General features: G+C 50.1%; 2 protein-coding genes across 3 annotated transcripts; one reads left to right on the top strand and one right to left on the bottom strand.

Annotated features, from left to right (window-relative positions):
• Positions 1-380: 380 nt before the first annotated feature.
• On the top strand, positions 381-2,226 carry chrm4b (cholinergic receptor, muscarinic 4b). The gene is made up of 2 exons (XM_040162063.2): positions 381-411; positions 836-2,226. The coding sequence occupies exon 2, from the start codon at positions 840-842 to the stop codon at positions 2,091-2,093; it is 1,254 nt and encodes a 417-aa protein (XP_040017997.2). The 5' UTR covers positions 381-411; positions 836-839; the 3' UTR covers positions 2,094-2,226.
• Positions 2,227-5,054: 2,828 nt separating this feature from the next.
• LOC120809202 (uncharacterized) lies at positions 5,055-13,080 on the bottom strand. Of its 2 annotated transcripts, XM_078083129.1 has the most exons (13): positions 12,489-13,080; positions 11,425-11,518; positions 11,240-11,327; positions 10,562-10,904; positions 10,362-10,455; positions 9,669-9,756; positions 8,496-8,802; positions 8,270-8,363; positions 8,109-8,196; positions 7,678-7,987; positions 7,139-7,232; positions 6,958-7,045; positions 5,055-6,239 (listed from the first exon to the last, which is right to left on the bottom strand). In XM_078083129.1, exons 1-13 carry the CDS (start codon positions 12,547-12,549, stop codon positions 5,673-5,675), a joined length of 2,316 nt encoding a protein of 771 aa, XP_077939255.1. In that variant the 5' UTR covers positions 12,550-13,080; the 3' UTR covers positions 5,055-5,672. The 2 variants fall into 2 exon arrangements, with proteins under 2 accessions (XP_077939255.1, XP_077939256.1); XM_078083130.1 differs by lacking the exons at positions 11,425-11,518; positions 12,489-13,080 and having other exon boundaries at positions 10,562-10,952.
• Between the last annotated feature and the right edge of the window lie 17 nt (positions 13,081-13,097).

Genomic DNA, 13,097 nt, shown 5'->3' with positions numbered 1-13,097 from the left:
GGTGGGGGGGGGGGGGGGGGCATTAATCAGCTGTTATCTCATATATCTCATCAATAATTGTTTCATCTTTAAGATCAATAGTCATGAGTCATGAGTTCTTTTAGGCTTTAGTGACTTCTGTTAACAAAACCTCAATAGATTCCATAATAATAATAATAAATCAGATAATCATCAAAACCACAAAAAGATCTTTACTTTATATATATATATATACATATACACACACACACACATTGTTCATATTATTTAGTCCACCTTCAACACTTCAGCAGACCGATCCCAGGTCTTACGTTTGAGCTGTGGGCGGAGACTCCTCTATGCTAATGAGAAGGAAACTATATAAACTGCTGCTACTGTCGGAGAAGACGGGGCTGGGGAGGAGAGACAAGACCACCAGGTCCAAGATCTGTGGTAAGTCCCATTAAATTTACTTTTTGCTGTTTTATTTTTTTTTCAGGTATCCCATTTTTTTTCAAAAATGTATTTTCATAATAAGACAGGAAAAGCAATCAAATATAAGACTTTAAAATGATTAAAATAAAACTATTATAAAGAAAATAGAATAGGAAAGCGAATTTTCATAATAGGAAGGAAAACCATTGGTTCATTAAGACAGGAAACAGTATAATTTTATTTTCGGAATCATTTCAGTGATATTTTCCGTTGACCAGTGTAGCGTCAGAACATTGTTGTATTAGCATGCTAGCTAAGTAGCCAGCCATCTGCTAGTTAGCGAGCTCCAACATGCTGTGACGCTACACAAACTAAAGAAAATGAGGTATCAATATACGCAGAATCAGATATTCATGCAACTGGGCTGTGTTTGTGTATGCAGGGAAATGGGCGGAGCACCTGAACCCCATCTCAACGCCTCCCTTTGGCTCCTCCCCTGCACCAACGCCTCCTGTCCGTTTGGCGCCGCCCAGCTGGTCCTGATTGCCACAGTAACCGCCTCCCTCAGCGCGGTCACCGTGGTGGGCAACACCCTTGTGATCCTGTCCATCAAGGTCAACCGCCACCTGCGCACCATCAACAACTATTTCCTGCTTAGTCTGGCGGTGGCCGACCTGGTGGTGGGCGTGCTCTCCATGAACCTGCACGCGCTCTACCTGCTCCAGGGCTGCTGGCCCCTGGGGGCCGCCGCCTGCGACCTGTGGCTGGTCACCGACTACGCGGTGAGCAGCGCCTCTGTGATGAACCTGCTGGTCATCAGTCTGGACCGGTACTTCTGTATGACACGGCCGCTCAGCTACCCGGCGTGGCGGACAGGCAGGACGGCTGGCCTGATGATTGCCGCTGCCTGGCTGCTGCCCCTCATCCTCTGGGCGCCCGCTATCCTGAGCTGGCAGACGCTCGGGGGGGAGCGTGTGGTTCCTGAGGGTGAGTGCCACACTCGGCTGCTGGCCAGCCCCGCCGTCACCCTGGCCACGACGCTGCCCTCCTTCTACCTGCCAGCGCTGGTCATGATTGGCCTGTACGGCCGGCTGAGCGCGGCCAGCCGAGGCCGGCTGAGTGCATCGAGTCCGTCTGGTCAAGACTTCCTCCTAAAGCGGCGCAGCCTGGTAACCAGCGACCCGGGCTCCGACGCCTCTCTTGGCCAGTCGGGGTCCCAAATCCTAAAGTCCAGGAAGAGACAGAAGGCGTCCGGAGGTGGAGGCAACGCCGCAGGACCTCAGCCACGTGGCGCTCGGGCCGCCGCTCGCCACGCTGCTTACGAGAACTACGACAAGGTGGACACAGACTCATCGTCCAACGCCGACCTCCATCGGAAGGCGTCGGCAACGTTCTCCTCCTGCCCCAGCTTCAGGTCTCAGGAAAGACGCAGACGTCGGGTGATGGCGAGGGAGAGGAGGGTCACCAAAACCATCCTGGCCATCGTGCTGGCCTTCATCTTCACCTGGACGCCCTACAACGTCATGGCCGTCGTGGCGACCTTCTGTCACGCGTGCGTCCCGGGCGCCCTGTGGACCACGGGCTACTGGCTCTGCTACGTCAACAGCGCCATCAACCCCGGCTGCTATGCCCTCTGTAACGTTGCCTTCAGGAAGACTTTCTGCAGCCTCCTGCGCTGCCGCCACAGGAGGCTGCGATGACACATAATTATGACAAATACTACATTACCCATGAGCTTCGGCTAAAAGGTTGGTTTATCCAATCGACTGGACTCTGAACTGACCAGGGCCCGGTCCATCGTACGTGGTCCAACTAAGTCGATCAAAGGTCCCGTTAGCCAGCTCAAATTAACCCGATGATTGAAGTTGGGCCATCTCGGTTCCTTAAAGACCGATCAGTCTCGTTAGTTTGAGCCAGACTTCAGTCATCAGGATAATTGGGCGTGCATGTCCTGCTTCTAAAGGTTGAAAAGTCGAACACCAAAACCATGATTATCTAACAGCACAACAGCAAATAAAGTTAAAAAAAGACAAGCAGGAGATGATGATGAATATGTTTCATGTATGTATGAAGATTATTTTGTTGTATGAATTGAATGTAGTGCACATCTTTCACGTTGTTCATTCTGTCCACATGACATCCATCACAGTCTGTCCATCCTGGGGGGGAATCCTACAACGTTTTCACTGAGGTTTTTCCTTTATTCTCCCCATTGAAGGGTTTTTCATTTTTTGGAGAGTTTTCCTGTGCCGATGGGAGCGTTTCGGGACATCGAGGACACAGGATGACAGTGTGCAGACTGTAAAGCCCCCTGAGGCTAAATTGTCATTTGGGGCTATACAAAATAAAATTAATTGAATTGAATCAAATAATCATGGCAAAAACTGATACCAACCCCCTGTGAGGCTACAGGCTGGCAAAGTATTGCAGAAAAGTGTTTAAATGTATAGACTCATTTTAAGTGCCTCATCACTCCAATCAATCAGATTATATTTCTTTAAATGTGCCTGCTGGCAGGAGGATTCATGGAATGCATCATCACCAAATGAGAATAATCATCTCATTGATCTCAGGGTCTGAATACTTATGACCATGTGATATTTCCGTTTTTCTTTTTTAATAAATTCGCAAAAATTTCTGTGTACATTTACAGTGTACATTAATGAGTAAAATGAACTTTTTTGTTTTAGCAAATGGCTGCAATTTAAAGGGGTCCGTACCCACTGTATGTACCATATGCGCTTAAGTATCATATGCATGTATATATATGTATGTGTAGATGACCATAAAGAACTAGGAGTTGTATTATGTGTGTGTGTGTGTGAATCTGTATGAGCAAATCACTATGTATTCAGAAGTTTGTCTTCTGCAAGACAGTGAATGCTTGGCTGCAGCATGTGGTGTTCATCATGTACGGCTCAAGTAAATAAAAATAAATAGATGATTCCTTGGTAACGTGAGCTGCTCGTTGTGTGTTTGTTATAAATGTGTGTTGTTACATTGATGTTCATAAGAACAGTACATGGACCCGGGGGGGGGGGGGGGGGTCAGGTGAGAGTCTGGCTGTATGGAGGGGGGATAACGGAGTTAAGTTAAGTTTGTTCTAGCGTTTTATGTGCATTTAACACGACATCGGTTACCAATGTCACATAACTTTAGCGATTTCCTAAACTAAGATGTGATGTTATATATTATAACATTTCTATCGGTAGATATTGGAGTGAATTCTATTAAAGTTACATTTAAAAGTAAACTCTTCGCTGTCGGATCACCCGCCTCCGTCCTGAATAAATTCAATTAAAAGATCAGATGTGTCCTCCAAATCGGCTCCTGGAGGGCTGCGTTCGACGAATACGTCCTTAAAGATGCAGCCTAGCGACTTTGAGACACAGCCACAGCTACTGTCTTCAGCATCTGTAGCGCTCGTATAGGAAGTGATGTCATAACAAATCTTTGTGATCATGGAGAACTATAAAACGTTAATCTGATATTGATGAGGAAGACTCACCACTGCCCCTTTATTCCAGGGGGGGTGGTGAGCTTTCGGCTGAAAGGCCTTCTGGGAGTTTTAGTTTACTTCTGTGAATCTTTAGAATTCTCTCCCAAAGTGTAATTATTTAGCTTTTATTTTGAAGTAGTTGTTGGAGATATGAGTGAGACCTCGTTCTTAAAATGAATGTAATTTGTTACTTTACTGTTGCATGTCGTGTTTAAAAGTCATTGAAGTTCATAATGTTATGAAGTCACAAGTCAACCCCACAAAGGAAAAATTTTCACACGTGAAAATCCCCAAAAGTCATATTTTTCCCAAAAGTCATAGAAAATCATAAAAGGAAATCAAGTTAATTTTTTACAAAACCTGCCTTAAGTCTATAATAAGTGAAATATTGCAAAAGGTGCAAGAATAGATGAGTCAAAGAAACAATTCAAACTCAAAAATCAGTCACAAGAAGTCATTAAATCCATAGTGGTTTGTTTTGTGTCCTCAAACCGTTCCTCTGTGATAGGATGCTTCTTGTTCGGTTTCATTTAATCTTCTTACACATTTACAATACATATGAAAATAAACTAAAGCATAATCTCCATTTGCTCACATTCACCAACAACATTGCATGGTGCAACAGCATAAGGAGATAAGGAAAGGAAGAATTGGAGCTCCTTATTTCAAAGGAGCCTTCATCATCGTTACTCTCTCGCTGACCAGCTACAAAAGTAATTAAACAAGTCCAGTAAGGCGACATTTGAATGAATAATTAGGAAACATCTTTTATATTTGCATCTTATATTGCACTGTAAGAGCGTTGCCTTGTTCGTGCACTGCTCCACTAGACACTGATGAGATTGAGGATTTAGGTCCTGGATACACCATGTTTGACCCTGGAACGGCAAAAGGTTTTCACCACTAAACCGGATGTGGATACCTACAAGGAAGTGTTGCGTGTCAAAGTGGAATAAATTGATTCTAAACCCTACCAGAGTTTTCTAAACAGCAGCAATGTGCAGGACTCGTCCAGGTCATTCCAGAGGTAGATGCACCTCAGTAGCTCAGCGATAAGACTCCTCCTATGTGGCAATAAATGGCTTCTGATTCTAAATGCTCACCAATGACTTTGAACTCAGGGAGCACCTGAACGCACCACCAGAGATCAGCAAAAAAAACATCACGATGAAGCTTTTTAATCTCTTAACAGAAAAGTCACTTCGTCCTAAAAACACATTTATGTCAAACGTTCAGAACGGCAGGAAGTGAGGTCACGAGAGGTCGCCTCTTAAATAGACACAATACAAAAGGACAAAAATAAATACAAAATGTGGGTGGAGCCCAAATGAACCCATGAATGTGGTTCAGCTCATCTGTTTGGTCACGCGGAAGTGTTGACAGGAAGAGCTGCATGGACATCCGCCATGTTCCTAAACTGTCCAGAGGACGTTCCTCGGTTTCCATGACGACAGAAACTCCTGTAGACCCTTGCGGTTGACTCGTCAGCTTTTCGCTCGTCACCGGGCAACAGAAAGCTCAGGATAAACAGGCTCCGCCCCCTCAGAATAAAACCGGTCTCCGTGGCTTAACTTCCCAGCCCCCAAGAAATGTCCTACCCGAGACCCCGACGCAGGAGGACCAGGTCGGATGATCAAGGTGCAGCTCTCCTGTTGGAACCAGGACCAGCTCTGTGTGCAAACCCACCACGTCCGTCCCGGTTCTTAGCGTCCATCGACGATATCCACCACGGACCAGGGTGCCTGTGTTGTGACCCCCCCCCCTCCAAGAAGAGTGCTGTCTACATGAGGGCGTTGAGGTGTCCAGAGTGTCCTACAGAGTTCAGCATCAGGGTCCGCTGGTCCAGAACCTCCCGGTCCCGGCCCAACGAGGCCCTCTCCTGCTCCAACATGGCCCGGTCCCGCTCCACCGCCGCCCGGTCCCGCTCCACCGCCGCCCTCTCCCTCTCCAGCCACAGCCGCTCTGACTGCACCGCCTCTCTCTCCCTCTCCACCGCCTCCCACTCCCTCTCCACCGCCTCCCTCTCCCTCTCCATCCTCTCCCTCTCCAGTCCTCCCAACGGCCCGTCACTCTCCTCCTCCGGGCCGCACTTGTTCTGCTCGCCTGCATCGCCAAAGGCCTGCTGTCCATAGTCCAAGGAGGAGGTGGTGGTGGTGGGCGGGGTAGGGGCGTGGCAGGACTTGTGTCGGGGGGAGGGCTGCTGCTCGTCGCCCTGAGTGACAGGGGTGAGGAGGGGGGCGCTGTTTGTCAGGCGGCCCTCCATAGCTTCATTCATCAGGTGGAACCACGGCCAGGAGGAGGTGCTGTCTGCTACTATCTCCATGCCCACAGGAGGAAACTTTAGGTCCTAAAGGATGAGGGAGAGAGGGAGGATACGGAGTCCCATCAAAGTTGCATGTTAACTCACATGATCTGCGTTTCTACGTCATGATCGTTACTTCTCATGAGCAGATCAATGATGAGTCACTATTTACAAGTTCCTGCCGCAAGGAATTGTGGGACGGAATTATCTCCTTTCCTTTGGTAAAGATGGCCCAGTGGTTCCTGTGCTAAAGGAGCCAGGTAAGGAAGCATTGAAGCTCCTCTCCTTAGCACAGAACAGCTCATGTTCATGGCGCCACTTACGCTACTTCACGTCACTCAGCGAGGAAGACAACGGAGTTGAAGTCCGCACATGGCGGCCATCTTGCCACAGGGAGCTCGCTCACCCATAACATTGCGTTGGTAGTGGTACATGTACTTTTTAAATAACCATAACTTTCTCAATTTAACCGGTTTAGTTTCAGAGATGTAGTTATGAGACTGCATACAAATACATACATACATACATACATACAAGGATTTATTTTAAACGAAACAAGCTTGCTAGTAAAATACTATTTAACAGTACTAAAAAGCATTAGCAAGACCGTGGAGACGTCATCAAGTCAGCTGCTGTTACAACTGTGGAAATGACCACTCTCCCGTTCCTGTGAGTCTGTTCTCCCAAGAACGCAAGTCTGTTCTTGCCTTCTTAGGTATTGAGAAAGGGCCAGGCGACAGGAAGTGACACGTAGTGAGCTCACCTTGTATCTTCTCTTCAGGTTGTCCCACTTCTTCGCCATCTGATAGGTGGAGACTTTCCCGCCCAGCCCCAGCTCCTTCAGGATGGCTCTGAGAGAAGATCACACATCTGTAGCACGATGCTACTCCACCCACCCACAGACTGTAAATCTCCACCCACAGACTGTAAATCTCCACCCTTACTTCCAGGCAGCTTTGGCAGCGTTCCTTCTCCCGGTGAAGAGACCCTCGTTAGCAGATCGTAGTTGGATCATCCTCCTGGTGTCCTGGTCCGTCACTGTGAGACGGACAGAGACAACCCTTTATATCTTTTATCCCATCTTTACCGCCACACTCAGAACTGACACATAAACATCCCAGTAAGTTATTCTACATTTAAGACTACTTCCAGCCATCAATAATGAATGGTATATTAACCACGGCATGGTAACCATAGCAACTTCAGACCTCATGTGACCCGTTACAAATGATGTGGTCATGCTCATTTGTGACAGGAGATTATCATTGGATTTGAGTTTTATTATAAATATTATTAGGGACAATTTATTTGATCTTCTCACGTTTCTAAACGTAGATGTGTTTACTGGAGCGAGTACGTTTCTCTGAGCATTAACGAATGTGAACTTTAACCTGCCGTTCATCAAAGTGCTTTAAATTCTATCCTTTTGTTTCAGATCAAAACTAAAGGGGAGCGAGGCAACTCGGTGGCGAGGTCGTCTCACTTTTGTAGGAGAGGTCGGAGGGCGTGGAGCACTCCTCCCCGCTGGCGTCGATGTAGGTCACATTCCCCTCGCCCCCCCCCAGGCTCTCTAGCTCCGACACACTGCTCCTCTCCACCAGCAGACAGTCTCTGTCGGGGGGGTGAGGGGGGGACGCGACGAAGACGCCGTCCTCCTCGCTGCTCCACACGGGCGCCACTCGAGGGGCTTTGCCCGCCAGCCGCCCCTCCAGGGCCTCGTTCATCAGCTGGAACCACGGCCAGGAGGCCGGGTTGGTCTGCCCCTCCATGCCGCGAGGGGGGAACTTTAGGTCCTGGAGGCAGGCAGGGACACACACACGCACACACACACACACACACGTACACACAGTTATTTCACACGCAAGACCAGCAGCTCCTGCTCAGATGGGACCGCTGGAGGTCGTTCAAGGTCACCTTGAACTTGGTCTTCAGGTTATCCCACTTCTTGGCGACCTGGTCAGGTGTTATCTTCCCTGTGAGGCCCATCTCCTTCACAATGCCCCTGTAGATACACACATTAGTGTCATGGCAACAGGGACCTCCCCCCAGAGGACACTGATGGTTGGTCCGGATACCTCCAAGCCGGCTTGGCCGTGTTCCTCCTCCCAGTGAACAGCGACTCGTTAGTGGCTCGTAGCTCGATCAGTCGCCGGGTGTCGTCCTCAGTCACTATAAGGGAGGTCAAGGGTCAAATACCATGTTGTTGCTTCTCATCACATTGACGAGCTCCAGGAGACTTCGGGCAAATATAGAAAATATAATATTCAGAAGTATGTTCTTATCAGCGGCTGAAGGTCTCACGTTTGTAAGTGAACTCGGCCATCCGCTGCAGCTCCCCAAGAGACGCCGCCCCGTTCTTGTCCTCGTGGTCCACCAGCAGATCCATCTCTGACTCAGTCAGGAACTCGGCCATCCCCCCCCGACTGCGGCGCGCTCGCTTCCTGGGCGTCGGCGACAGCGGCTCGCAGTCCTCGTCCTCGTCCTCCACAATGGGCGTGAGGATGGGCGCCGCCCCAGCAGAGCGGCCCTCCATTGCGTCGTTCATTCGGTAGAACCAGGGCCAGGAGCTGGGGTTGGTCTCCACGCCGCGAGCAGGAAACTTCAGCTCCTGGTAGAGACGGAAAGCTCTACAGATGGTCCACAGAGGGACCTCATCCTGCTGCCGACACGCTGCCACCGGCCAATCACAGCTCGACTTGCTGCGCTTTCTGTTAGGGCCGGGGAACATCAGGACTAATGCAAGAACCTCCTCAGGCTCCTGGTCGGTGATGGGTCACCTCCTGGTTTAACGCTGTAGCTTGAAGGGAGGTTTGGTAAAAACTAAAGATCTTAACCAGAAATACTTCACTCATCAGATTAGTCTGTGAGGTCTCCTCTGGAGGTTCTAAAAGGTCAAAGGTTAGAAGCTTCACTGTATCATCTCGTTTTATCTTTTGAAATGTTGGCGGTGCTTTTTAGCACAAAACAACCATTGACGACATTAAAAGAAAGATTCTTGTTTTTTCCCCGTGTTCCCAAATCGCCCCAAGTCAACCGCCTGATCCTATTGGGGTCAACAATGGCGCATGGAGTAGAGAGGGTGCGCTGGGAACCACAAGCGGATTCGGGTAGGAGATTCAGCGCAATCTCAGCTAACTTGCTTGACGAGTACACGGTATTCTGGTGGAAGTCTGTTCTGGCTCGGTAGTTTAAGTCACATTCACAAAACTGGAAATCAACTCTCTGATTTTATCGTAAGAGTATTTTCAGATAATTAATCTCACAAAGTGAGGAATTGCTTCAAGTTACTGTCTCACATTTACTTTTTTTTGGTCAGATGTTCTGCAGACATTAGGACCTGTAGAACCGCCTCTCCACCAGCAGTCTCTGACCAGAGGTTCTTGCATAAAGCCCGGGGTCTCCTGATCAGAGAGCAGGCTGTGGGTCTTGGAGCGGTGGCGTGAGGAGCTGGGAGGTGCGTGGACCCGGACCTACCTTGTACCGCCTCTTCAGGTTGTCCCACTTCTTGGCCAGCTGATCCGTGGTCAGCTTCCCCTGCAGTCCCAGCTCGTACAGGATGGCTCTGAAAGACGCCCAAAGTTATGACGTCATTTGGATGTAAAGTAATAATACAACTAATCATTGCTCTGTTTATTTCACACAAAAAACTAAATCTTAGGACCTGAACAGACTTTAGGAACTGAAGAGGGTGGACTAGGGCATGGCGGAACACCGGCTTAAAATTTCCTTAAAGTATGAATTCTTCACACACCGTCATACCGGTACAGCCGTGAAGAGTGTCGCCCTTTGGCAGGCGGCACAATATTTTGTTCACCGCCGAGCGTGAAATTGTACATTTATAAAATGACCCCACCAAACCGCGCGCTGGGGACAGCTCGACCGCTATCACAACAAGAAATAAGTTTCTACATAAAAACACGGAAGGAGCGATGTAGGAGGACCAACGAGAGACCAGAGATGCACCAACAGAACTTGTGGACACAGCGGCGGTCCCTTTAAGCGCCAACGAATCATTGCGTTTCCTTGAATAGAAAAAACGTGATACCGCCAGAATCATACAAAATACAGTGATGGGGAACTTTTGGCCATACCGCCCAGCGGACCTCGGGACCCAAAAGGGTGGGCCTTATGACCCAGCAGTCAGCCATGAGCCCTCTGAGAACTGACCTCCAGGCAGGTTTGGCTGAGTGCTTCCTGCCGGTGAAGAGAGCCTCGTTAGCAGCTCGTAGTTTGATCATTCTCTCTGTCTCCGGTTCAGTCACTGAGGAGGAGGAACAAAGGGCTCAGATAAGGGGGGAGGTGAGGAGGAGGGTGTGAGGATGAGAAGCAGGATGCAAGGAGGAGTTGAACTCTGGGTAAACACCTACTCTTATAGGAGCACTCGCTCATCCTCCTCCAGCCCATGGGGACCCCCTCGGTGGGAGGCGCGTTAGTGTGGACCGCCCCCCCATCGTCGGCGGCCTCCTGCGCCGCCGTGTCGTCCATCTCCGTCTTGATGAGGAACTCCAGGATGTCAGTGTTCTCCTGGTGGTCGGACCGGAGGCCTCCCCCACAGCAGCGGGGGGGGTGGTGGGCGGCAGCCTCCGGGCCCAGCACCAGGCTGCTGTTGTAGAGGCGGCCGTGCATGGCTTCATCCATGATGTGGAACCAGGGCCACGACTCCACCGCCCCCCCAATGCTGTCCTGGCCCTGGTACGGCTGCTTTAGGTCCTGGGGGGGTCACAGATAGACTTTACATGTGGTTCTAACCGATCCAGACTAGAAAAAGAGAAAAGACTGCGCTTCATTCTCCTGGAGGAGAGAGTGCATGATGCAGAACATTCCAGTCCAATAATTATGTTTAATCACACTGCAGAAGTCACACTTTATATTAAAATGAATAATAATCTAAATAGATCTTAATAATATTGGTGCTTAAATGACATTACTGTTTTCCTTTGGTTCTACTATATTTATTCTACCCAAAGCCCTAGTGTTTATTAATTGTTCATTAATAACTTATATTCATGTAATAAATAAACACGAGCTGCATGTTAAATCATCACCTTGTATTTAGTCCGCAGGTTGTCCCACTTTTTGGCAATTTGATCGGCTGTGAGTTTCCCCTCAAGACCGAGGCCCTTTAAGATGATGCTGGTGGTGGGGGGAAAAGAACAGGAGGAGTGGCGTAAAAAGTCAATATTCCAGTAAGATACAAGTACCCGGAGGTACTGAAACACCTGGTCAGTACCTCCATGCGATCTTGGCAGAGTTCCTCTTCCCGGTGAACAGAGCCTCGTTGGACGCCCTGAACTCAATCAGCCGCTTCACGTCCTCCTCAGTCACTACAAATGGGTCAGAGGTTAGGGGCAAGCTCATCTGATGCTTGAGTTAAGTACTCCACACGGTCCTTGGTCCATCTGATTAAGACCCTGGGAGCAGGAGAGACACTGGGTGCAGGAGAGGGAGCAGGAGAGACACTGGGTGCAGGAGAGACACTGGGTGCAGGAGAGGGAGCAGGAGAGACACTGGGTGCAGGAGAGACACTGGGTGCAGGAGAGGGAGCAGGAGAGACACTGGCTGCAGGAGAGACACTGGGTGCAGGAGAGGGAGCAGGAGAGACACTGGCTGCAGGAGAGACACTGGGTGCAGGAGAGACACTGGGTGCAGGAGAGGGAGCAGGAGAGACACTGGGTGCAGGAGAGACACTGGGTGCAGGAGAGGGTGCAGGAGAGACACTGGCTGCAGGAGAGACACTGGCTGCAGGAGAGACACTGGCTGCAGGAGAGGGAGCAGGAGAGACACTGGGTGCAGGAGAGGGAGCAGGAGAGACACTGGGTGCAGGAGAGGGAGCAGGAGAGACACTGGGTGCAGGAGAGGGAGCAGGAGAGACACTGGGTGCAGGAGAGGGAGCAGGAGAGACACTGGGTGCAGGAGAGGGAGCAGGAGAGACACTGGGTGCAGGAGAGGGAGCAGGAGAAACACTGGGTGCAGGAGAGGCACTGGGTGCAGGAGAGGGAGCAGGAGAAACACTGGGTGCAGGAGAGGCACTGGGTGCAGGAGAGGGAGCAGGAGAGGCACTGGGTGCAGGAGAGGCACTGGGTGCAGGAGAGGGAGCAGGAGAGGCACTGGGTGCAGGAGAGGCACTGGGTGCAGGAGAGGCACTGGGTGCAGGAGAGGGAGCAGGAGAGGCACTGGGTGCAGGAGAGGCACTGGGTGCAGGAGAGGGAGCAGGAGAAACACTGGGTGCAGGAGAGGGAGCAGGAGAGACACTGGAAACACGAGCGACAATGCGAGCAGGACATGATTACTCACTTTTATAAGAGTTTTCTGAGAACTGGGACAGAGGGTTGAGGGTTGACTCCATTGTGATCATGGAAGAAGAGGTCTGACACTCCTCTGCCAGCTAGGAAGGAGGAAAGGAAGGAAGTGCTCTGGCACTCGGGCCCAATGCTAACTACTGACGTCAGGCTACATCCGCTAGTGCATCCTGCGAATTTACGAGTTAGCTCCTCGGTCCATCACGTGAGACAGCGCCGGTAAAGATGTACTTTACAGGGCGGCGGTTAGCCGTCTCCTCCCGAAGCTAACTCCCGGTTACCGACTGAGAGAAGCGCGCTGCTCGCTAGCTGCTAACGGTAACCCTAAAAAACAAACGGGCTTCCCGCCACACAACAACACCGGTTTCCGGTAGCCCCGGTTGATCTTGACATTCGTATCCTCGCGTTGTTATGCGTCTTCGTCACCAGAGAGAACACTGCTGTAACTTATATGACACCGGAGCTACCGGGAGCTAACCCTACAGCCCGTTTCCTCTGCTCGGTGAGGGTACGCTCGAAAACAGCGCCGTGGAAGTGTCCCCGTCAGATGACCTGCAGCTGGGGAGGAGGCGGGCTTACACGGAAACATCCTCGTCACAAATAC

The sequence above is a fragment of the Gasterosteus aculeatus genome, chromosome X, assembly GCF_964276395.1.
Source record: "Gasterosteus aculeatus chromosome X, fGasAcu3.hap1.1, whole genome shotgun sequence".
Taxonomy (NCBI): domain Eukaryota; kingdom Metazoa; phylum Chordata; class Actinopteri; order Perciformes; family Gasterosteidae; genus Gasterosteus; species Gasterosteus aculeatus.
The sequence above is the reverse complement of the archived record's forward strand: the minus strand, read 5'-3'. Positions and strand labels throughout refer to the sequence as shown.

Coding starts and splice junctions, on each gene's coding strand:
- LOC120809202 (XM_078083129.1), bottom strand. CDS start 12,549: ATGATCACAATGGAGTCAACCCTCAACCCTCTGTCCCAGTTCTCAGAA. Junction 11,328..11,424: donor TCTGCCAAGATCGCATGGAG/GTACTGACCAGG, acceptor CCCCACCACCAG/CATCATCTTAAAGGGCCTCG. Junction 6,240..6,957: donor ACCTGAAGAGAAGATACAAG/GTGAGCTCACTA, acceptor CTCATCCTTTAG/GACCTAAAGTTTCCTCCTGT.
- chrm4b (XM_040162063.2), top strand. CDS start 840: ATGGGCGGAGCACCTGAACCCCATCTCAACGCCTCCCTTTGGCTCCTC.